Source organism: Podarcis pityusensis (genome assembly GCF_964106645.2).
Source record: "Podarcis pityusensis genome assembly, chromosome: 5".
In the NCBI taxonomy this organism is placed as follows: domain Eukaryota; kingdom Metazoa; phylum Chordata; class Lepidosauria; order Squamata; family Lacertidae; genus Podarcis; species Podarcis pityusensis.
The window spans coordinates 41,963,633-41,987,219 of NC_138032.1; the positions used below are offsets into that span (position 1 = coordinate 41,963,633).

General features: G+C 49.8%; 1 protein-coding gene across 3 annotated transcripts in view; it reads left to right on the top strand.

Annotated features, from left to right (window-relative positions):
- The window catches only part of CRTAC1 (cartilage acidic protein 1), a 36,046-nt gene extending 13,044 nt beyond the window's left edge, over window positions 1–23,002 (top strand). For 2 of the 3 annotated variants that reach the window (XM_081005144.1, XM_081005145.1), the window contains exons 3-16: window positions 2,453–2,649; window positions 5,550–5,680; window positions 6,319–6,475; window positions 7,773–7,907; window positions 8,525–8,664; window positions 9,567–9,703; window positions 10,385–10,467; window positions 11,452–11,552; window positions 11,682–11,850; window positions 12,710–12,858; window positions 15,636–15,678; window positions 15,948–16,091; window positions 22,040–22,165; window positions 22,633–23,002. In XM_081005144.1, coding sequence (XP_080861270.1) covers window positions 2,453–2,649; window positions 5,550–5,680; window positions 6,319–6,475; window positions 7,773–7,907; window positions 8,525–8,664; window positions 9,567–9,703; window positions 10,385–10,467; window positions 11,452–11,552; window positions 11,682–11,850; window positions 12,710–12,858; window positions 15,636–15,678; window positions 15,948–16,091; window positions 22,040–22,165; window positions 22,633–22,763 — 1,843 coding nt within the window. In that variant the 3' untranslated portion in view covers window positions 22,764–23,002. Of the gene's footprint in view, window positions 1–2,452; window positions 2,650–5,549; window positions 5,681–6,318; window positions 6,476–7,772; window positions 7,908–8,524; window positions 8,665–9,566; window positions 9,704–10,384; window positions 10,468–11,451; window positions 11,553–11,681; window positions 11,851–12,709; window positions 12,859–15,635; window positions 15,679–15,947; window positions 16,092–16,701; window positions 16,863–22,039; window positions 22,166–22,632 lie in introns of those variants that run through there. The other variant, XM_081005146.1, reaches the window with a different exon arrangement.
- The last annotated feature ends 585 nt before the right edge of the window (window positions 23,003–23,587 follow it).

A 23,587-nucleotide genomic window follows, 5' to 3' on the forward strand; every position in this document is an offset into this window, starting at 1 on the left:
TCTTAAAGCCTTTAGCACTGGAGTTGGCAAGTTCACCTGGTTAAGCAACAAAATACTTTTCTCAGCTCTCTTGGGAAAGCCTTTATCAAGAAGAAGTGGTGTTGTGCTGCCTTAACAAGAGAGACTAGAGTTAGAACTATTCAAAACCATCTGCAGGCCGAGTTCCTTTCTCATGCCTAGCTACTTCCAATTTGCTTTTGCACTTGTTCCTAATGTGTGTCCAGCTCCTGAGAGAGGGGTGGAACTGCCTTATCCAATAAAGTTTCTTAGCTGCTCAGATCTAGAGCGCTCTGGATCACAGACTGCCACCGTTCCGGAAAGACCTTCACCATAGCCTAGGCAGCACTGTGCTTTTCAGTGGAGTGCATGTCCAATCAGGCAAAGGCTATGCCAACCACAAAAATGTGACATAGAAATAAGACTCTGGAAGAACTCAGAGCAGCTGTTAACCCTTTCACACGGCATTCATCACACGAAAGCCTCCTTCCTATTCATGATTACAGATGGGGAGTAGGGGAATATTGTAGCCAGTCATATGAGAAAAGCTTCAGATCATCTGACTATCATGTACTTGTTGAAATCATTGGGAAGCATCTGAATCCATGTTCTGTTTGAGAATGAAGAAATGGACAGTGTGAACATTTATAGGAACTCATTGCTTTTGATATGGCTTCAATGATGGTGTGGTAGATTTCCCAAAGCCAGTTTTTTCTTCTCCCAAGTCTCACAGGCACTAGCACTTTCAGGTGAATCTGGCCAATATATTGATATGTTCACCTCTGATGCACCTCTGATGCTCAGAATTCAGCCTCCGATGCAGCTATGGCTCTTTTTATCGATTGCGCTTCACAATCAGGCCCCAATCCTGATTCCCCTTGGGTGCTGGCGAGCGTTATTTTCTCCAGAGCATTGTAACATTGTCCTCAAGGTTTCTCCCTCCCTACCTGACCTCCTTCTCCTGCTGTATTAATTTTCTCTCTCTAGACTGTGCATTTTCAGCCTTCGCAAACTCCATGCTAACCACATTAGAGTCACACATCATTAGCTGCCAGATGAAACTGCTCAGGCGTTTCTGCAACTTTGCATTGTGTGATGTTAGCATGGATGGATGTCTAAAAGAATCCGGGTCTCATGCTGGATCTGACTATCAGGGTTCTAAGAAGCTGATTAACTGGACGTTTGGCATGGGAGGGTGCCACTGGGCCGTAGCCGTCCCGAAGACGGGCAGGTGCTGAATGAAAGCAGTACCCTAAGCCTTTGCCATCCCTGTACTAGAAGTGCCAGCTGTTGCCTGCCAGGGGTTTCCAGACTAACCCAATGTCATAAGCCGGTTTGGCATTCAAGCTCCAGGTGGGTTGTGTTGATCCCCAAACTGACAAGGGTAATTTCAACCTGAATCTTCTGGGCATCAGATCTCTGATAGATGTTCAATGCTTTCAAATAAGCTCCTCCTTGGCTTGCTTTACCAGCTGGCTTTTATTTCCTGGGAAGCCCCAGTACTGCCTTTCTGGATCCCAGAGTCCTTCAATTTGAGTGAAATGAATTAGAAAAAGGAACTCTTCTTCCATAGAGATGGGAGCCCCACAGCCAGAAGCCCACCTCCAAATCCTTATCATTTAACCCTGCAGTTAGAAGGATAACCACCCACCATCTACTGCATGGTGGTCTGAAAATCTTACTGCCCTTTGCACATTTGAACATAGAACCATAGAATTGTACAGCTGGAGGGGATCCCAGGGGTTATGCAGTCCAACTGCCTGCAGTGCAGGAATGTCAACTAAAGCATCATGTATCAAACAATCATCTGTCTCACCTGGATACCCTTTTGGGCATATGGCTGAATTATATGAATGTGCAATATACTGTATGTTTAAATTAGGTATGATAGCTCATTCACATATATATTTTTGCTGGGTTGGTGGATTGTTCTTATTGTTCATGGGTGCAGATGGTTCCCCCCTTTTCTTTTATTTACAGTAAAGTAAGAATTTAAAAACGTTTTTGCAGTGCTATCTACCTGATTTGGAACATCTACAGTGCCAGGTTTTACAGCAGGATTATGGTAATAGTAGATACTGTGCTCTGAAATGGAGCCAGCCATGAAACCCATGTTATGACCTTGGCCTTGCTGTTCTTTTTGTTGTGGGGATTCAGTGGGATAGTCCCCTCGTTTGCTGCCCTGAACTGCAGGGAGGAGAAGCATACAAGTGGAATAAATATAGACATTCTGAAGTCTCCTCCATGTTTGGCTTCAAGCTCTACTCTCTTTGTGACACACCCTTCCCTTTCCCCCAGGAATAGCAGTGATGGGATGTGCCCTTTGCTGCTTCTCCCAGTAACCCCACAAAATGAGAACGGTGGACTTTGATTTTCTGGAAGAGATCTTGTGGGAAGGGTCACTGCTACCTTGAAGCACCTCCCATATCACATTTCCTGCTCTCCATTCTTTCAGGTACAATGGTCCCAACCTGGTGCTGAAGTATGACAAGATACGGGGCCGGCTGGTGAACCTTGCAGTGGATGAACGTAGCTCCCCATATTATGCACTGCGGGATCGCCAAGGCAATGCGATTGGTGTGACAGCATGCGACATTGATGGGGACGGGCGGGAGGAGATCTACTTCCTCAACACCAATAACGCCTTCTCCGGTGAGTGCGAAAGCTGTTCCTTCCTGACATTTGCCTGCTGGCAACCCAGTTAGCATATCCAGCTTCTCCTGTGCCCTATGAACATCCTCGTCCTTGATTTCTATCCATCAAGACCCACCTGCCGCTCAAGAATCACCTTGATCAGTCTTACATCTTTTACTAAGTTCTTGCACCTACCCATCGTCTGCCAAGAGCCATCTCTATTCACCTCTGTTGTGACGTGCCCATCCCATAATACCCATTAAACACATGGTACCCACCCATCAGTCCACATTCACTCACTGATGATGAAAACATGATGTTTTCTTCACAAAAGATCTTATCATTAACAGTTCCTGGCATTTATCCTGCAAACAGCAGACTGAAAAGGGAATGGGAGTGATCCACAGAGGGGCATGTGGCAGTGGTGGTGATGGCCAGAGGTCACTCTCCTTTCTTGGCTGATGTCCTGGCAGTGCAGGCTCCCTTCCTTCACACCGTTGGCTTTGGGGCTCTTCACCTGCCAGCCCCGAGCCACTGACTCCAGTTCCCTGACCTTCACTGGCCACCAGGGTGGGATGTTTCAAGGCTGGAGTTAATTTCCCAGCTGAGTGATTTTGTCGATTCTCTGGCAGCAGCGGGTGGCGGCGGGGGGGGGGAGTGGGGGGGGAGGAGAGACTTGGCTGCTGACTCAGGGCTTTGCCACATCTCTAGTTGCCAGCAGGGACTGCAGCTCCAGGAGCCCTGGGATCTCTGAGGGACAGGCAAGTATCTCGCTGGGCAAGGAGACATCCTTTGAGACAGCATTGGGATTATGCAATGGAGAAAGTAGTGAAACCCCAAAGCATATTCTTTCCCACCCCCACCGGCAATGCTGCAACCTAATGGTAGAGGGTCTAATATTTTCTTTTCTGGGAAGGTGGTTCCCTAATTCCTAGACTGCTACTAAGAGACCCTTTGCTGCTTTAGGAGCAGAGGAGGTGTTTGGCATGCTTTTGCAATGCCTAGGTGTGACCAGCCTCAAAATACGCACTGTTGGTTCTGTCCCAAGGCCAAGCCCCTTCCTAGCGGCTAGTTAGGAATTGCACCCAAGTCAACAGACGCTTGGCTTGGATGGCTTCACATGTTCAAATCCTAGAAATATGTTGCTTGATCAGATCTGGCAGCCTGTGACTTGCTCTTAGGGCAATGGTGGCCAAACTTGGCCCTCTAGCTGTTTGGGACTACAATTCCCATCATCCCTGACCACTGGTCCTGTTAGCTAGGGATGATGGGAGTTGTAGTCTACGCCATTTCTAGTCGGAACATATCTGGAAAAGATAAATGCCCTCCTACCACCACCGCTTTTCCTTTGGTCCAAAGCACTGCTTGGGGTCTCCGGAAATCTGCCTAGAAAAGCGACCACTTCCCCATCGCATCCTTCCCGAGTAGGGCTGGGCCCCTCACCTGCAGCATCGACCTGCTCTTGGCTCCACTTATCAGTCTTCCTGACACACCTAATTACTGCTTTGCAGCTGCCAAAGGCTCCCTAAATCAGCCATTCACATTACTCCTGGCATCAGGGTCCGGCCAGTGCCTGCCATTGATTTTCCCCTTTCCCTTTATGATGAACATGGCTCTGCGCTGCTCTGGCACATTTTACCTTAATGAGTTTATTCTTTTGGGCCTCCCTTACCAGCCCTTAAGCTTTGCTGGGGTTGCTGCATTCATTGTCGCGCAGTCCTGATCACAACCCTGCAGTACCAGACAGCAATTAGGCATTGGGCGAGGCCGGCAGAGTAGGGGGAGCCCCAAAAGGCGGATGATCAGGAAGAGGCATCTATGGGCAGAGGGAATGCGATCCAAATGGGACAGCCGCAAGGGTTCAATCTAGATCATGATTCGGGGGTGCATTCATCACTTGCAAAGATCTGCATCCATGGGCGTCACACTTGCAAAGTGTAATGCTGCAGTTCAGAGCCAGGCTTGCAGCAAGTCTCTGCACACCAAACCTGCAGTTGCTGGAGGCTTAGGGTGCCTCCAGACTGTCATTATTTTGCAAGAGCAATTCAATTTAGATTTGTGTAATTCAAATGGATTAAAGCACTCTGCTGCCCTAGCTCAACAAACCCACTTGCAGGGGACTTTTTATGGTTTGGAAAGTGACAGCAAAATGCACTAAAGAGTGTGGCATGAAGAAATGATTAATGGGAAGACATGTAAACACCCCAGAAGCAAATCAGGATGCATGTTCATTGGGTCCTTCCAGATGTCTCTTCTCTTGAATATTCATCATTATTTGTGCTCATGATGGTGTCAGGACAGTTTTATAGGATCCCACTTTCAAGCCTGTTCATCCCTGAAAAGGTTTCAGGACAAACATACTGCTTTGTTTGCAATAGGTGCGTGTTCTGTAGTTCAGTGCTGAAAACCTGCAACTTTTCATATCACAGAAGTTCGGGGTCAGTGGGTGTTTATCCAGTTTTTGTTGCACTAAGCATAAGTTCCCTTCCGATGGTGATGATGTGCTCCATGGGCATCACAGAACAACTCATAAAGTAGTAGATTTGAGGGTGGTGTAAACCCTCCACTAATGCACAATTATTGCATCAGTGACATTTTGCAGAATATACCCACAAAAAGCACCAGTCTGAAGGGACCCGTTGTCATATAACCTCCCCATAAACAAATCAGAACGAATGCATAGTCTAACCAGGCAAGATTTGTGCAAGCAAATCAGGATGAATGCTGAACAAACAGATCGTCTGGAGCATCAATTAGGGAGGGCCCGTAGCATAATTACACGGTTAGGGCTCCAGAGAAAGTCATGCACAACCCAGACTGATTTCCTGTCTTGGGAGAGAAGGAGAGAAAGGGAGAGCTGATTCAGCACCTGGCCAGGAGACCCTGAAACGTCTTGATACCTTATCTCTCCTTCCCAGGTGTAGCTACCTATACAGACAAACTGTTCAAGTTTCGGAACGGGCGCTGGGAGGACATCTTGAGTGATGAGGTGAACCGGGGTGTGGCAAGCAGGTTTGCTGGGCGCTCCGTGGCTTGCGTGGACAGGACGGTGAGTGTGTGGAACAGGTTGGGGTGGGTTGGCTTGAGGCTGTGATTTCAGGGCTGTGGGTCAGGCCCATGGGGGGGGGGCAGCTGGGAGCTGAAGATGCACCAGTGCAGTTGTATGGAGGAGGGGAGGACATGGGCTTAGAGGGGCCTGCTCTCCACCCAACTTCTCAAGGCCGAGCTCTGCCTCCTCCCCCCCCCCTCACAGCTGTCAGGACTCCCATCAGGGACTGCCATGCCAGGCGGGTGCCGTGCTGCTGATAAACACAGCCTGTCTAGGTGATTTATGCCCCTGTCACCTGCGCTTTCTTCTCCCTCTGCCTTGCGTGGCTTATTTTCAAACGATTATTGCTAAATCAGGGTGCCATGAGGGAAACAATGGGGGGGGGACAGGGAGTGGTTGGAAGAGATGTCTGAGGCAAAACAGGGGAGCATGAAGGATGGCACCCCCCTGTTTGGGAGCCCATGGCTGGACTACGCCGCTTCTGCTCAGGTGCCTGCGACTGGCTTTACCTTTATAGACTCATCCCTGTCAGGGCCCTGGGTGTGGCACCCTCTGCATCCGTCCTCGTGCTGGGAAGAGAGGGGTCCAGTCCAGTGAAGACTCAGGCCTCTCACCTGCCCCCACGTCCCTTCCTACAGGGCTCTGGCCGCTACTCCATCTACATAGCTAACTATGCCAGTATGAGAGTTGGGCCCCATGCCCTCATCGAGATGGACACAGCTGCCAGCGACCTGGAGAATGGCATTGTGGCACTGAATGATGTGGCGGCAGATGCCGGAGTCAACAAGTTCACAGGTATGAGGGCAGAGGATTGTTCTCCCAAGAGCTAGCCCAGCTTAAGGGGAAAGGCTGTTGCTCAGTGGTAGAGCTTCTGTTTTGCATGCAGAAAGTTCTAGATTCAGCCCCCAGCATCTTCAGGAAGGGAAAAGAGTTTCCTGTCTGAACTCAGTTGGTAGAGCACGAGACTCTTAACCTCAGAGTTGTGGGTTTGAATCCAGTGTTGGGCAAAAGATTCCTGCATTGCAGGGGGTTTGACTAGATGACCCTTGTGGTCCCTTCCAACTATACCATTCTATGATTCTATGACTCTAAATACTGAGCTAGATGGGCCTGTGGTTTGGCCCAGTATAAGGTAGCTTCCTATGTTCCTATATGTGGCTGGGCATTACGAAGAGTGACAGAGCTCCTCTAGCAACTGCCACATACGTCTACCATTTTGTTTTCCTACAATGCCTTAGATGTTCTATTGTTGGGAAAAAACACAGATCTCGGCTATTAGGAAAATTAAAATAGCAGTCAAAAGCCAAGTTTGGCCAACTAAGCCCAAGCCTCCAGTATAGGGAGGTGTCAGGTCCTGGCTGGATGGTGAAGAGTGGTGGAAGACACCAGCTGGGAAACCTCCCCCCCCCCCCAATTGGAAATCCCAGAGAGGGAAGAATCAGAGCCAGGACATTGGTGGTGGGACACTGAGGTGAGATCAGAGGGGGGAAATTGGGAGGAGATGCTAGATACTGAAGGGACAACAGAGTTTAGTGAGCAGGAGGAACCTGTGACAGGCAGCAGTTCAGACTCTGAGGCTGAAGCAGAGGAGGGTGGTCAAGAGACTACTGAAGCATCCTGGGAGTTTCCCTCTCCAGCTGCGACAAGCTCCCATCCCCCCTACTCCCCAAGAATGTGCAGGATAATAAGGAGGGCAGAACAGAGACGAGAGGTGCACAGACACAGTTTGAGGCTGCCTAGGAAATGTCCAGGAGAGGAGGAGCCTTAGGAGGGGTGGAGGGCAGGCACCTTCAGTCCTGGCAACTGGGAAGTGTTGCTGAGCTGTATGCCATTTTTGTCTTGCTCTCAGTCTCTATGGCAGTGAACTGCCACTGACTATTTTTGTAATAATTGTGGTGGTGACCATTGCTGGTGAAGACTGAACCCCAACATTCAAGTGAAGTTCAATAATTGTGAAAAGAGGTGTAAGGGAGCAGGAGAGCGAGCTAAGAAGTGGATGGCTTGATGATTTCTAAACATCTTGACGGGAACTTGTCCCACCAGTAATGCCCATATTGCGCTAACTTCTGGTTTTCACTGTTCCTCTTCCCAGGCGGTCGGGGCGTAGCTGTGGGGCCCATCCTGAGTGAAGCAGCCTCCGACATATTTTGCGACAATGAGAACGGAGCCAACTTCCTCTTCAAGAACCAGGGTGACGGTACCTTCATAGACGTAGCGCCCTCTGCTGGTGAGTGAGTGGCAAGGGTGAGGGTGTCATCGGAAGCCATTAGCTGTGGGGCAGAACTCGACCAGAGCAGCTGCTTGGCCCTCTTTCATCCTGGTGGGGTCCTGCCATTTCCCTGTCCCTCTCCTTGCCTGCTGGTTTGTGTGTGTGATGACAAGTGCCTGAGGGCTCAGCCACCACCAGTAATTGAGCGTCTGGCTGATCACTGGAGTTTAACGAGGTGTCAGGGTGGCATCCATCACCGTGGTGCTGCTGATGACACCTATTCCCTTTAGAAACACTCCTTCCTTGTCAGCAAGAGAATAGGAGTAGGGGGACCTGCGGGGAGAGGCGGGAAGGATGGGTTAGGTGTCCATGGGAATCTGCAGAGGTCCTCTGGCCCCTGCCTGTGGACTGCCTGCTCCACCAGCCATCCTCTGCCCCCTGTAGCCTGCCCCCCACTGTCCCATCCTTGACAGGCTGTATTTGAGCCACTTGGGGCAAGTGCTGCCTCATAACCTCTGAGCTGCTCAACCTCTGAGCCTGGCATCAGCAGAAGGGAAGGCTCAGTTGAGTCCACAGCGTCCTTTTGCCTTCAGGGCACTCTCAGCCCTGCTGACTTCCTCTGCCGCCTCCCACAGGCCTGGATGACCCCTACCAGCACGGTCGCGGCGTGGCGCTGGCCGACTTCAACCGTGACGGCAAAGTAGACCTGATCTACGGTAACTGGAACGGACCTCACCGGCTCTACCTGCAGATGAGCGCAGGTGGGCGCTTCCGAGTAAGTGTCACGTGGAAGAGGGAGGTCCCAAAACGGTGAAAGGCCTGGGCTGTGAGCAGGGAAGTGGTGGGATCAGGGAGGGAGAGTCCAGTCCTTGAAGTGCCTAAGAAAGAGTGGAACAGAGAAGCCTTACTCAGGCATTCAGTGAACGCTTGGTGTTGGGGAAAGATACAGTGTGTGGGGGGGGGGTTGTGCAAGGCCATGTGGGCCAGCCACACTCCTAGCTCCCCGCCCCCCGCTCCACAAACACTTGCCAGCTTTCGTGCATTGACTCCTGAGGTTCTGGAGGAGGATTCTTTGTGTGTTCAGCTGGATGCGCTTAGGATCAGGAACGTTGTGCAATCGAGAGTTCCCAGTTGCGGGCACACTTCCAAGTGCGCTCAGCTGAATATACGAACCCTTCCCCTTCAGACCCTTCCTGCTCAATGTGCGAAGGCTGGGCTGGAGCAGGCAGGGATCCCCACTGCCACCGCCACTCGGCGCTCCCTCTGTGCTTTATTCCCTCCCCCCCCATGCATTCTGGAAAGCCAGAGCAGAACTGCAGATCACCAAGGAGACTGCTGCCTTTGCCCCCAGCTGGGCCGCCAGATGTTCGTTGTTTTTAAAGGGTTGCCTCGTCTTTTAGACCCGCGGCTCTGCACCGTTGCTTATTCCTGCCATGTCGACCAGGCAGCCTTTCCCTCTCCTTGGTTCCTTCTCCAGCTGCTGCCTTGCAAGAGACTGCAGTCTCTGCGCTGTGCCCAGCTCCTCCAGCTCTGCTCCCCTCCCCACTCCACAGCTCCCGTGTATTCTGGCCCTGCCAGCCACAATGCCTCCTGACCCCTCCCCTCCTTAGACCTGAGCTTCCTCTTGGCCCTGCTCCAGCCCAAGCCCTGCCCCACTAACCCCCGTCCTTCCCCCAGGACATTGCCACGCCCAAACTGTCCATGCCTTCACCCGTCCGCACCGTCATCGCTGCTGACTTTGACAATGACCAGGAGTTGGAGGTCTTCTTCAACAACATCGCCTATCGCGGCTCATCCGCCAACCGCCTCTTCCGGTGGGTGAGAGCCACGTGGCCACCAGAGGCTGGGGCAGTGGGCTCCCCATCTTACCAGGCTCCCGGGCACTGCAGGGAGGGCGACCCCCGCACCAGAGTCTGTGGTGAACCCGCTTCGTCCTTAGGAAGTCCTGCATGCAGAACTTGAGAATATGGGGAGAGGGAGGAGGGAGGGCTGGATTCTGCATCCAGAATCTAGTGCCTTTTAGATCCCCCACTGCCGTAACCCACAGGAGGGTGTGTTCTATCCTGCTCTGCCCTCCCTCCGGTCAGCTGACAGAGCTGTGACTGAGCTCCTTCCTACACCGCTACTAATACAGCAGTTCTGTTCCGCCTAGACCACATCCCTGGAGGTTCTGGCTTTCACTAATTAGCACTTATGCACGGTTCCCATTAATTGTAGGCAATCAATGGCTCGTTAAACAGAGCCGCTTACATTTCTCAGGCTAATAAAGTGATAGCAGCAGCATGTGGCAAATCTGGGCAGTCCGTGCGGAAACCTGTTGCTATGCGAGTGGGCAGGGCCCCTTTCTGGGAAGATAAGGATTTGGCAAGATAGTGTGTGAGCAAAGGGTGGTGCCCACTCAGGAGTAGTGGTAGTAGGCTTGACTCCCATGACGGGCCCTTTTGTGGGAGGGAAGAGCATCTTCTCTGCACTGGCACACTCCCCTTCTGCCACAGGGTGGTCCGCCGAGAGCATGCTGACCCGGCCATCGAGGAACTGAACCCTGGTGATGCCGTGGAACCCGAGGGGCGTGGCACAGGTGGGTCTCCACAATGTCTCTTGTGGAACATGATCAGGTGGCTTCGCTTAGCAGGAGTGGGCTTAGTGAACAGAGGGGTTACTCTAACCACCAGACGGCCTGGGGTGGGGGCTTGTTCCAAAATTCGTATTTATATTCCACCCTGCATATAAATAAGGTAAAGGGACTCCTGACCATTAGGTCCAGTCATGGACGACTCTGGGGTTGCGGCGCTCATCTCACTTTATTGGCCAAGGTTGCTGGCATACAGCAGGGATTATCAGCATGGGGATGGATGCGGGGAGCATCTTCTCACTGCAGAGACAGCAGGTACTCAAAAGAGATGGGAGAGGATTGGCAGAGCTGGGGGCTTCGGTATCCCATGAAAAGATCAGAACTTTATGGTTTGGTGGGTGGAGGGGAGAGGGACAAAATATCCTCTTGCCCCAAGCCAAAAGGTCTGTGATCTGGTCACACATGCTTGGCCAACTCTTAGAGCAAAGCATGAAAGCAAAGTATTAATAATAATAATAATAATAATAATAATAATAATAATAATATAATTAATAATAATAATAATTTCAGCACTTTTTGTGAAACATCTCTAAGTGACCTTCAAAATATTAAAATACAAAACAACTTACCAAGCAGAAAGAATTCATAGCATATCATAACCCATAAAAATAATTAAAGTGTGCCTCCATCAAGAAGAAGCAAGATGACTCCTACACCACTAAAAGGTGAAACCAAGCCAGGCCAGAATCTTACTTCATGACTATTACATTAAGATCCAGGGGTTGGCTGTGTGGAATTCCCACCCACCACCAAGACGCTAAAATCTTGAGTAACATTCGCAGAAATGATGTCGCCATTTACAAAGCATTTGGCACCGGGAACCGAAACAGTTTCTGGGGTGAACAGGCACACGGATGGTCAGTGTCAGTGGAGGCAATTTGGGTGGACTCATGGGGCAGAGATGTAAGAAGTCCTATTGTGTCATTCCAGGGGGGGCAGTGGTGGATTTTGATGGCGATGGAAGGCTGGACCTGATCCTGTCACATGGAGAGTCCATGGCCCAGCCGCTTTCAGTCTTCAAGGTCAATGAGGTGGGTGCTGAGAGGTGCTCCTCACAATGTGCTCAGATCCCAACCCACATCTGAGCAAGCATGGACCACTCCTTCCTCCTTTTTGTGCCTGCTCATTCCTTGGTTGAGTCTGTCTGTCCATCTCCACAGGGCGCTGGCAACAACTGGCTGCGAGTGATCCCACGTACGCGCTTTGGGGCATTTGCTCGCGGTGCCAAGGTGGTGCTCTTCACACGTCAGAGTGGTGCCCATCTACGTATCATTGACGGAGGGTCTGGGTACTTGTGCGAGATGGAGCCCGTTGCCCATTTCGGCTTGGGTGAGTGTGGAGGAGTTGGAAGCAGGGCTTGGAGCCTGAGCGGGGTATGTGCCCTCCCAGGTCTCTTCTCGTCCTGTCCATCTTCACGGCCATCCCAATGATGCTTCTGAGCTTCCTGGATCCCCTCTGCCGCTCATCCCTGATAATACCGGCCCTGCACTACCAGAACACATTGCAAGCTATGCCGACATTTGTTTCTGTCCTTCCTCTAACAAGCTCCCTTCAGTCTGAAACCTCTGCCTCTAGGCATAATGCCCCATCTTTGACTTCTCCCAAGTCTGCTAATGTTGCTGAAAAACAGGGTAGATTTGGTGAAACCTACCTATCCCCGGTGTGCAGTCCTCTTTTTTCAAAACATTTAGAAAGTCTGCTTCCTGTCCTCAGCAGAGCGGACGTGCGTTGCAGCGAGGCCCCTGCCTGCCCCCTCCAGCTGTTCCTGCAGAAGGGACGGCATGTCTCCACACCTCATTACTCTTCCACAGCCCCGAGGTGGCCCAGCTTAGTGGGGCCTGGCTGGGTTAGACCACGCTGTGAGTTGAGAAGCCAAGTGGCACGGAAAGTCAGAGGGCCCGTGCCCCACAATGCCCCACATCCCTGCTCACAGCTGGCCTTGTGCCCAAGAGCCAGGCTAGTGTTGGCTCAGAGTGCTTGATGGAAGGACATGACCCTCATCACATCCCAAGTTCTTTCATCTCTGCAGGAAGAAATGGTTGAAAGGGGGGAGAGGGAAAGGAAAGCACAGACCACCGCATGAGAGGAAGATGGTTCTCCAGAGCAATTCAGATCCCTGGGTGGGCTGCACGGGTTTTTTTGTTTATCTCTCCTGGGCTCAACCCTTCCTTGCTTTTCTTCCCTGTAGGACAGGATGAGCCTAGCAGCCTGGAGGTGACTTGGCCAGATGGCCGGGTGATCAGCCGATCGATAGCAAGCAGCGAGATCAATTCCGTGCTGGAGATCCCCTATCCCCGGGACACTCCGGGATCACCCCTTACCATTCTGCCTCTGGAGGTGAGCCCTGCCTTTGCCAGCCATGTGCATCTTACTTAGAATGGATCCCTCCTCAATTTCACCCTTTCCTCTTTGAAACATTTTTCCATTTTCTCATCTCACTGAGAAAAAGGGCCATGCAAAATCCTGTTGGAGGCTCTGTGCTGACAGAGGTATTATTTTTGTCTCCTTAGAAAGGCAAATTGCAAACCTAAGCTGTGTTTCCTGCATTAAGGCATGTCAAGAATCCTCGTAATAATGTAACTCCTTCCAATAACAAATTCAGTGCCCCCTTGTTGAAAGAAATGGACATCAAAAGAGCCACTGAGGGTGTCTCAGCAGGCAAAGGGGAATCCTGAGCTTCGCAGAAGTGCAAATAAATACATCTAAAAATTAAATATCAAAAGAGGGCAATTCCCTGTCTCTTAAAAGAAAGTGAAGGCTGAGTATGTTCACTGGTCCCTAAGATCTGCGGTTCGCAGAGTGTCATATTAAAAAAACCCAGAAAATGGGAGAGAGTGACTTGCTTTAGCTGCTTGTGACTTATAGTATGCTGAAAAAAGATGCACTGCAATATTTTTTTGTAGGGGCCTCTTCTTCCTTCTTAAGAGTGAACTGTAGTGGTTGAGGGCCTGTCAAGCAAAATAAGTAAAGGTAAACGGACCCCTGACCATTAGGTCCAGTCGTGACCGACTCTGGGGTTGTGGTGCTCATCTCGCTTTACTGGCCGAGGGAGCTGGCGTACAGCTTCCAGGTCATGTGGCCAGCATGACTAAGCCGCTTCTGGCGAACCAGAGCACGGAAACGCCGTTTACCTTCCCGCTGGAGCAGTACCTATTTATCTACTTGCACTTTGACGTGCTAAATGGGGCCACCCAAAATTAAGACAGTGACTTCCAAGTAGTTGGAGGGGCCCTAGATTTTCAGAAGAAGTTACATTTGGGGGTTGAAAGAAAAGGACAAGCTCATGTGCTACTATTGGGCAAGGTTTTCTCTCTCTTTCAAATGCCGTTTTCTTTTAATGGACAAACTTGGTGGTTACTTGCCCAGTTAGGCAACAGCCTTCCCAGGAGGGTGTCCACTTTCACATACCCCCCCCCCCAAAAAGAGGACACAAGTTGGCATAAAATTTGCAAATGTCAAGTTATACATATAGATGCAAACTGAAAAACAATTACTATCATTTAAACAGAAATAGAGGTGGGAAGACTCTGGCCAGGTAACCTGTGTATCTGCTCTGGCTGCTGTTTAGATGCTAGCTACAGGTTCAGGGCCCCTGCTCACTTCCCCTTCTTAGAGTTCCTTATTTTTAAACTGGACTTGGACCAACCAGACCGTTGATTAGAGGATTCCTTCAGGCTGATCAGCTGGCCTAATTTCCTACTCCTCTGTTATGGGGTGGCATACAAATGCCACTAATAACATCAGTTATTTGAGTCTGTTCCCTTTGAGTGGTCTGTTTTGGAGCTCCCTGATTTGTGGCAGCAACAGTTCAAGTGATCAGGGAGGCTGTAAACCAGCCGAAGGGGCCTTGGTGTGCTAGACAGATAATAACTGAAATGACGTTTCTACAAAATGTGCTTCCGTCAGCTCAGTGAATTTTAACACTAGAGTTGCAGCGGAAGGAGGCACAGAATGGCTAGACAGTCCGTGCCAAAAAGTTTTGCAACACGACTTCTTCAGCTCTAGCTGCAGCAGGAATTGCTGGAGTTATTCCTAGTGAAGTGGTCCAGAGCAGACTTTGTCCTTCCCCTGCTCTGCTTTCTCTGCTGCCATCTGTCAAGTTGACCAATAAAGGCTGCTGAAGTTTGCAGAGAGAACCTGAATATTCACTTGCTTTGACGAAAGGTCTGGATATGACTTTGTACACCATCATCAGATAGTTGGACCAGTCATGTTCTGGTGGATGGGCAGCCGGATAAGGGCCAGCTATGTAGGTTAGATAACCTCTCTGTTTGGTGAATGCTGAGTTGTGAATTCTCTGTGTTCAATGGCAAATTTACTAGATGTTGAGGACCTGCATCTACACCATGGAAATGAACACGACTTGCTCCTGTCCATCCTCCCAAAGAAGCCCACTATCCAGAAATCTGACGTGGGTCCTTTACTGTGCATTATAGGAAATCACTTGTAAGGATGCCCCATGTTCTTTTTTAGAGGAAGCGGCTCTGAATGTGAACCCATTTGTACATATGGATTTTCCCCTTCCATTGAAGTGAAGTGGGAAGGCCAGATGTCCCATATGTGAAGCGCAGAGTCTGGGTTTGGGTAGTCTGGCTGTAGCATTACTCCCACTGCTACACAGAACTGTTATAAATACTGGAGAGATGTGGAGTCGCAGCAAAATATGTCATCCCCTTCGTCACAGATCTTAAGAAGTCTAGAACAGCATGCAACCGACCCTTTCCTTCTTTGCTGCCCAGATTGCAGGACAGTGAATTTGCCCATTGCAAAACACTCGGAGGTGAAGAAATAGGCGCACAAGGCAATTGAGACCTTGGGGAATGATTGGGGAACTCATCTCATCTTCTGCCAGCTGTGAAAGCCCAGCCTAGGTTCCCCTGCTGTTTTAAAGTGTTGAGCAGAAACTTTCCGTATACCTTTCAGAACTGAGATGATAACAAAAAGAGACTTAAGGGCTGAGAGCTACCACATTAGCTGCTATATGGTCTGAGGCTGCCACACAAACTCCCTGATTTCCTGGAAATAGCATCTTGGAGGAGGCAAGGCAGAGAGGGAGCTGAGGCTGGGAGGCAATTAGGCAACACGGATAACACATTTCTTTCTTACCCCCGCAGTGTGGCCAAGGCTTCTCTCAGCATGAGAACGGGCGATGTGTTGGTGAGTCACCTGCAAGGGGCAGCTCAGTGAATGGTGCTCGGGTGCAATTTCCTCTACCCACAACTGGGCTCAATGGGGCACGAGGCGAGCTCTTTGTGGCAGCCGTCCACAGCCACACAGCGGTAGTCTCTGGGGATAAAGCAACAGCCCAACCGTGGTGTTAAGATGCTGTTGTTAGATTCTGTCCTGTCGTGGGCCTCCGTCACACTCTCTTTCTCTCTCTTTACCCCCCTCCCTCCCTCCACCCGCCCTCTGCCCCCTTTTCTCAGATATGGATGAGTGTGCAGAATTCCCCTTTGTCTGCCCCAGGGGCAGGCCCATCTGCATCAACACATATGGCGGGTACCGTTGCCGCAGCAACAAGCGCTGCAATCGCGGCTTTGAGCCCAACGAGGACGGCACAGCTTGCGTTGGTGAGTGATGCCATTGGCAGACCAGAGGGAGGGAGAGAGAGAGGCGCTCCCCACAGGGGCTGAGTCCTCCCTTGAAGCCACCCGAGCAGTGAAAAGTTTAACTGAGGCTGGGTTTTCTTTATTTCATAATCCCAAGATGGGAAGGAGCAAGGGAAAGCAGTGAAGCCAGTGAGGTCCTGAGCTTGGAATCACGATCTCTGTACATTGGCCAATGAGAAGATGGGGTGGGGGGCACTGTAGTGCCTGCTTTGTATGCCGTGTTAGGATGCCTGAGCAAAGGAGGAGAAGCGGTAAAGTATACCTTCGGGCCAAATAATACATCTGGCATCAGGCATGAGTCTGGAAAAATGTAATAGTTGCCGAACAGCTGCAGAGCAGTGGGCAAAGAGTGCAATTTGCAGGGAGGTGTGGAAATGGGTGCTTCCCCCCCCCCCCCCGCACCTGTTGCTTTCCTCTGTATGTTCAATGGTAGGTAGGGTTACCAGGCCCTTGTCAGGCAGCAAACATTTGGTTCAGCCCCTGAAGACCTTCCTCTTTGCCAACTGCCTCTAACTCTTGCCTTGTCTTTCTCTTTCCTTCTCTCTGTCTCTCTGTCTCCCTCTCTGTGCAGCTCAAGTGGCCTTTTTTGGTGGATACCCTTCCTCAGGGAGCTGGCTGGGCCCCATCTTGCCCTCTGCCCCTCTTCTTCCACTTTGCCTCGGACTCTGCTTTCACTCCTATGCACTTTAAGCCTTGCCAATAAAGGACAAAAAGCAGCCTTTATAGATGAAAGTGGCTTCCCCTGTACTCCTCCCCTCCAATCTCTCTCATCCAGTCTTCTCATGGTGGTCCCTGGGAACATGGACTGAGGTGGGGGCAGCCATCTTTGCAAAGGGCACTACGCAGCCCGGCGGACGACACTGTCTCACTAGTGTCACACCCCTTGCATGTTTTCTGAGAAAACAAGACAGGGCAGAGGCCCCACCAATGCTTTGTCTCCTCAGAGTGGCTGCCATCTTCCTAGGAGCTTGCCTTTAACCAAGATGGCGGCTCCCGCTGGTAGTTGCTTGCTTGGTTAAAACTGATAACAGTTACCCTGTGCCTGCTGGTTTGGCCTGTGACATGATTGCTTCCCTTCCCTCCTCCTCCTCCTGCTCCCCCAGCCCGACTGGACCGGGATTCACCTTGACCTTGTCTTACCAGTGTGTGTCTGAAGTTTGAACCCACCCGGTCTCTCAGCTCACTCCACCCAATAAACTCTACACTGTCTATAAGCACCTGCTTGCAGCTATACTTGGGGCTTTGGGTGGGAATACGGGGCCACAACTTATATCCAGAAGATAAATGTAGGCCAAGAATGAGGTGGTGCGAAGCTGTGTGCCAGTTTCCTTTTGTGAGAGACACGTGTGAACCTTCAGGGAGATGGGTAGCCATAACAGCCGCAGGGCAAATGACTGCAGGCATTTGCATAGGACTTTGGCTACACACGAGGAGGCTTCAACTTGTAAGACAACTGCATGTTGACTATTTGCCTCCCAGCCAAGGCCATGCCATTCTACTATTTAGTAGCTCAGTTGTTTGAGCTGTGGTGACGTCTTCCCTATGCAAACAGCTCAACCAAAATCTTTAAGCCCTTGTAATTTCTATCACGATTGCAGAATCTGTGGTCCTCCAGATGTTGTTGGAGTCCTACTGGCCCAATAGTCAGGGATGATGGGAGCTGTAATCTAACAACAACTGATTTTTGTTAGATTATTCTAATGCATAACATGCACACAACAGAAGTGAGCAAAGCGCTCCATACCAAAGATTATTACAAGGCAAAGGTAAGGGCGTCACATGGAAAACAGGTTTCCAGCATGGCCAATGCCTATTATACTATGAACACCATAACTGTGAAGGGGATATGCATGTTTGTAAATATGCAATGCATATGTAAATAAAATGAATAAAAATGGGCATTACCCAGGGTGTCTTGATTGGCCATGATTTCTCCTTTGTGTTAATGGCTGTGCATTTCCCATTCTCAAGTTATTGTGCACACTGAAAAACATGGTTGCTACAAAAAGCATTCAGTAAAGGAAGCCTAGAAGGCTCGGGCAAGCGATTTGTGCCACAAACCAGGAGGGGGAAAGGGAAAAGGCAGAAATCCATGTAGGTACCAATCAACCTGACTTGGTAGAAGATACCTTCACAAACCCTTGTGAGGGATCAAACCATTATCCTTGGACTACAAATCTGGATGAGCCTATGTTAAAATATATTGCAAGAACTAGAACCCCCAAAGTTCTTCATTGGTTCAGATTAAAATCCAAGCCAGAGAAGGCCTAAAAATGTCCCGTGTTCCTGCCTCCCATCCATCACTGCCCCTTCATTTCCATGCTTTTGTTTGTGTGTGTGCTTCAGCAGTCAAAGGGAGAGGACAGTTGGCATGCTGTGTGCCAGATGCGAGAAGCACTGGAAAATGTAACTCCAGTAATCTATGCCAATAGTTCTGGGAAACTACATTTCCCAGTACACCTTGGGTCTAACACAGAACCATACCAGCATGCAGACAGTAAAGAGGGAAGGGGAGGAAGAGACCCCTCTCCCTTTCCCTGCTGTTGGAGGAGCAGCAAAGACACATGCAGAGGAACAAGGGGCTTGAGAGGGCATAGACAGGTGAGTGGGTATGGGTTGCCATTGTGAGGGTTTGGATAAATTTTTGGATCTTGTCATTTTTGGGCACAAGTGTGTCTGAAACAGGCTTGGAACTGAGTTCAACATCCCTCTTAACTATTTTCTGAATTAGGGGTGGGATAGTTCATTCCTGCTCCTCATTCCCTACCCAGCTCAATTCTAAACCTAACTGCAAAGTTCATTCATCACTACCAATGAGTGAGTGAGTGATTTTTTTATTTTTTTGTTATTAAGGAGAGAAAAGAAACTCACACCTTTTGGGGAGGGTTAATTATTTCCTGACCACATTTGACTGTTCCTGAAACCTAAGATGATGCTTCTCATTCAACACCCTTCATAAGTTTATCTGGCTCTCTTTTGACTAATGACATTACTCTTCCTGCTTCTAGAGATACAGTTTCAGAATTTCATTCCATACATCTTTGTCTCATTTGCAGCTTAAATATGCTTCTTGCGGAGAGAACAGATCCCTTTGCTATTTTTGCTCATAGAATCCTAGGACTGGAAGGGTCGTGTAGGCTGTCTTCTAATGTGGGGAGCCTGTGGCTTGCTCTCTGCTTAACTACAATTCCCATCATATCTAGCCATTGGCCATGGTTTTGGGGGCTGATGGGAGCTGCAGTTTAGCAGAATCCCCACAGGAAATCTAAAATTACATCAAAATTAAACCCCAAATCCCAACAGTCAGCCGTTCAGCCTCTGCTTAGAACATGTCTAGGGAAGGAGGACCCAATCCCCACTGGACATGATTAGTTCCATTGCCAAAGTTCTCTTAGCACTGAGAAGATTCTCCTAATGTTCAACCAAAATCTACCACCCAGTAATTTACGTCCATTAGGTCTATTTCTGTCCTCTGGAATGCAGAGCTTTTGTGGTTCTTCAGCTTTAACAATTCTCTCTCCAATGTGATGTAGAATCAAATCCAAGATATCATGACCTCTTGGGGCTCTCCTCTAGAGGATTCTGTTTCTTGAAGCTTTTATTTGTTTGCCTGTCACATCTCTGGCATTGTTGCCAGGATCCACATCTTCCTGATGGGAAATTCAGTTGGCCTTGCACTGCTGTGAAGCCTTTGTCCTCTTGAAAAGCAGAACTGCTTTTTCTCTGCAACCGTTTCACCTGTACAGAAGATGCTGATCGATTTGGCCAGACTAAGCCACAAAACAACATGCCTCAAAGTCTGGTGTCGCCAAGAGAAAGCACCATTGCTTAGCACATCATTTATTTGCTGCATTTCATGAGGGTCAGAACAGCTTCCCTTTTATCCATGCACTGCGTGTTGCATTTCTGCTGAGGACTCATTCAGTTGTGAGTCCACAGGGCAATTTTGCAGGAGGGCGTGTACATAACTAATGATTCTATCCCACCCTAGTCTCTTCCTATGCCTGACCTTCGCCATCACTGTTATCCGTGAAACTAACACAAGAAACGTAGTAAATAAGAGGCAGAGGGGAGGCAGGGCAGCAGGAGCTCCACATCATGGCTGATTAAAAAATCCCCCACCTAGTCTTCTGCACAAGGTATGGGCTACTGCCCTAAAGACCACATTTGAAATACATCTTGGGCAGGAAGCTAAAAAGGCTGGATGCAATTGTTCAGGGATAATTTGAATCTGGGAAATCTTTATTCACAGTGTGTGTAGAGAGTGGGAAGAATCACAGAATGGTAGAGTTGGAAGGAACCCAAGGGTCATCTAGTCCAACCCCCTGCAATGCAGGAATCTCAGCCAAAGCATCCATGACAGATGACCATCCAACCTCTGCTTTTAAAAACCTCCAAGGAAGGAGAGTCCACCACCTCCCGAGGGAGACTGTTCCACTGTCGAACAGCTCTGACTGTCAGAAACTTTTCTCCTTTCTTGTATCTTGAAGGCATTGGTTTGATGTGGGGCTCCAGATTCTGAACAGCTCATCTGGGTTCCAGTCCAGGTTGGAGACATCGGCCATTTGGTAGCTCATTAGGTGCCTTCCAGTTCCATGATTCTGTGCTTCCGGCCCCATTTTAAACCCTCAGAGGTCTTTGCTGCTGATTTATATGGCCATATTTCTTAGAAAGGTAAGTCCTCAGATATGTCTAAAATTGAGAGAGAGAGAGAATTGACATACCACTATGCTGCTGATGGAGAAGCAGAAATGCATGTAGATCCCATGATAGTTTGATTGGAAGCAGACCTCAGGGGATAAACAGTGGCAATACAATGTCCACATATATGCCGTGTGAGTTACATGTTCACAAGTGTGGTGCCTGAATGAACCAGAAATGTGAGTGAACATTGGTGTGCCACACAAGGGTGCTGATAAGCGTTGGTCACGTCACACCGTATCATTCTTTGCCATGTGCTCAAATGTGTATTTGGGTTTTAATGTGCCTCCGTAAGCTACATGTCTGGATTGTGTGCCTTGCCTGGTTCTAGGGAACTGAACTCTTGAGGGGCTCTTGCTTTCCGTGCACCTGACCTAGCAGGGGCACTGAGATACCTACAGCTGGAGTAGAGGCTGGAATCCCGATCTGCCGCATCACCCCCTTGCTCTGTTGTGAAAGTCACATACTCTGGGCACCTGGGCTGTGGTTCCATAGAGCTTCCATTGATCAATTAATAAGTAGACATGTCACTTGGTCAGATAAGTTTGAGAGCACAACCTGAAGGAGTGACCAAGCCTTTTCTTGCTTCTTTGCTGCGTATCCAGATGGCAACAATCAGATAGGACACTGGTGCCCTCTGGAGGGGAAAAAGAAAGAATCAGCAGCCTATCATTGCAAGCTTCCGCACACCAGAATACAGTAGTGGACATGGGGAAACACTACTTTCCCATGCTAAGCACTGATGCCTGGATAGTCTCAGATCATCTGCTTGGAAATAGAGCACAGTTCATGCTCTTGATAAAACTGCTTCACTGTTCACTGGGTGCAAAATGGCTTTCCTCTGGATCTCTTTGGAGGCTTCACTTACCTGCTAAGTGGCTAAATATAGGGTGCCACCTGAGCCATCTGTCACAAAGGTTTGCTGTCCCAATGAGGTTTGCATAATTAGTTGCCATGGCCAGGTTTTCATCACCACCACCCCACCCCACCCAGCAATTTGGGGGTGGTGATGGTCATGGGAATTTGGGGCACTTTTTTACAAGGCTGACCCTGAGGGTATCAGGAATGGGAATCTAACCATGTTTTCGCCAGTGGTAATAGCTGTCTGAGAGGTGCCCATGAGGTCTCCTCATGAGATTGGAGACACGTGTGTGAACAGGAGCACTTAACCACTGCTGCGCTCACTATGATCCTTCCTCTCTGCCCAGACATAAATGAGTGCACCTATGGTCTGCATAACTGCAGCCACGTCTGTGTCAACACACAGGGTGGGCATTCCTGCCAATGCCACCCTGGCTTCAAGACTGATCCCCAAGATGCCAACAAGTGCCTGGGTAAGTTTTTAAACTGTCTTTTATTAATATTTTAATCATTTTTGCAAACCACTGCAAGCTTTTATTACAAACAAGTAGTATATACATTTTGGTGTGGGTTGGTGTGTGTGTGTTTTAAAAAATAGTAGCCAGTATCTGCTGAGCAGGCTAGCAGCTGTTGCTCCAAAAAGTCTGCAAGCAATGAGCCAGACCCCCAGACCTTCCATGGTGGCAGGCATTGCCGTAGCATGTCCCCTTCTAGGTCTCTCTGAGGTGTTCCATGGCACAAAACTGTGGAAGAGCTGGGTCAGCGACTACCTCTTGCAATAGGGAGTAGGGTAACCGTTTCCTGCAGGCATCATTTTTTCAGCTGCAAGGAGTAGGCTCCAAGGAGCTGGTTTTCCTTGCTGCTGGGCACTCCATTGAAATCCCCGCTGGTATCTGCTCCTCCCGCTGGGTGAAATATGTCTCTTCCTTCTGTTTTTCAGATGTAAATGAGTGCAGAGAAAGGCCGGCCCTGTGTGATCACATCTGCCACAATGAGCCTGGCTCTTTCCATTGCCACTGCCAGCAAGGATTCTCCTTGGGGGCAGACAGGCGGCGCTGTGTGAAGAACTGATTCAGTGGCAATGGTGTTCCCCTGTGGGCGCTGCCAGCTGGAGTGCATGCCCGGCGTTAGTGGCTCATGCGATAGACAATGCCCAGCTTCCGTATGGCAAAAAGGACAACTTCTTTCCCCCGAGTTAGTGATTCCACCTCCTCCATGCGAACCCACTAGGACCTGTTTGGAGAACCGAATCACCCTTTCCTTGCTTTTCTTGAATAATAATAAAGCTCTTTCCTGACTCTCGCAAAGAACTTCAGGGTTTATTTGCCCAGGTATTGCAATGCAACAAAGTTCAGAGAGTCCTGCTGTGGAGTCATCTTTGTAAGCCTGAGGACCAGGCAAAGCATTCTTGAGTTCAGCCCCAAATGACTTCCTAATGTAACAAATGCTACCTAGAGCAGTGGTGGCGAATCTATGGCACATGCGCCAGAGGGGGCACTGAGAGCCCCCTCTGTGGGCATGTGTGCCGTCGCCCCAGCACAGAGCCAGCAGAAGGCAAGGGCAGCGCATAGAGTCCTCAGCTCAAATGGGGCAGCCGAGCCACCACCTTCTCCTGCCCAGTGCCAATGGGAGGTGCCGGGCGAGAGCCGGCAGGGGAGAATGGTATCGCTGGCAAGCCTCAAGAAGCCACTTTGTTCCAGTGCCAGGTAGCCAGGCAGGCACTGCCTGTCCTCTGCCCCGTCCTCATCGCCCTTCACCCAGCACCAGGGCTCCAGGCCCCGCCAGTCTTTCCGTGCCATGATCGCCTCCCACTTACTGGCATACTTCTTCACTGAGCTCAACCACAGCCAAGTGCAGTGGGTGAGGGCGCACCAGGGCCACACCAGACACCCTGC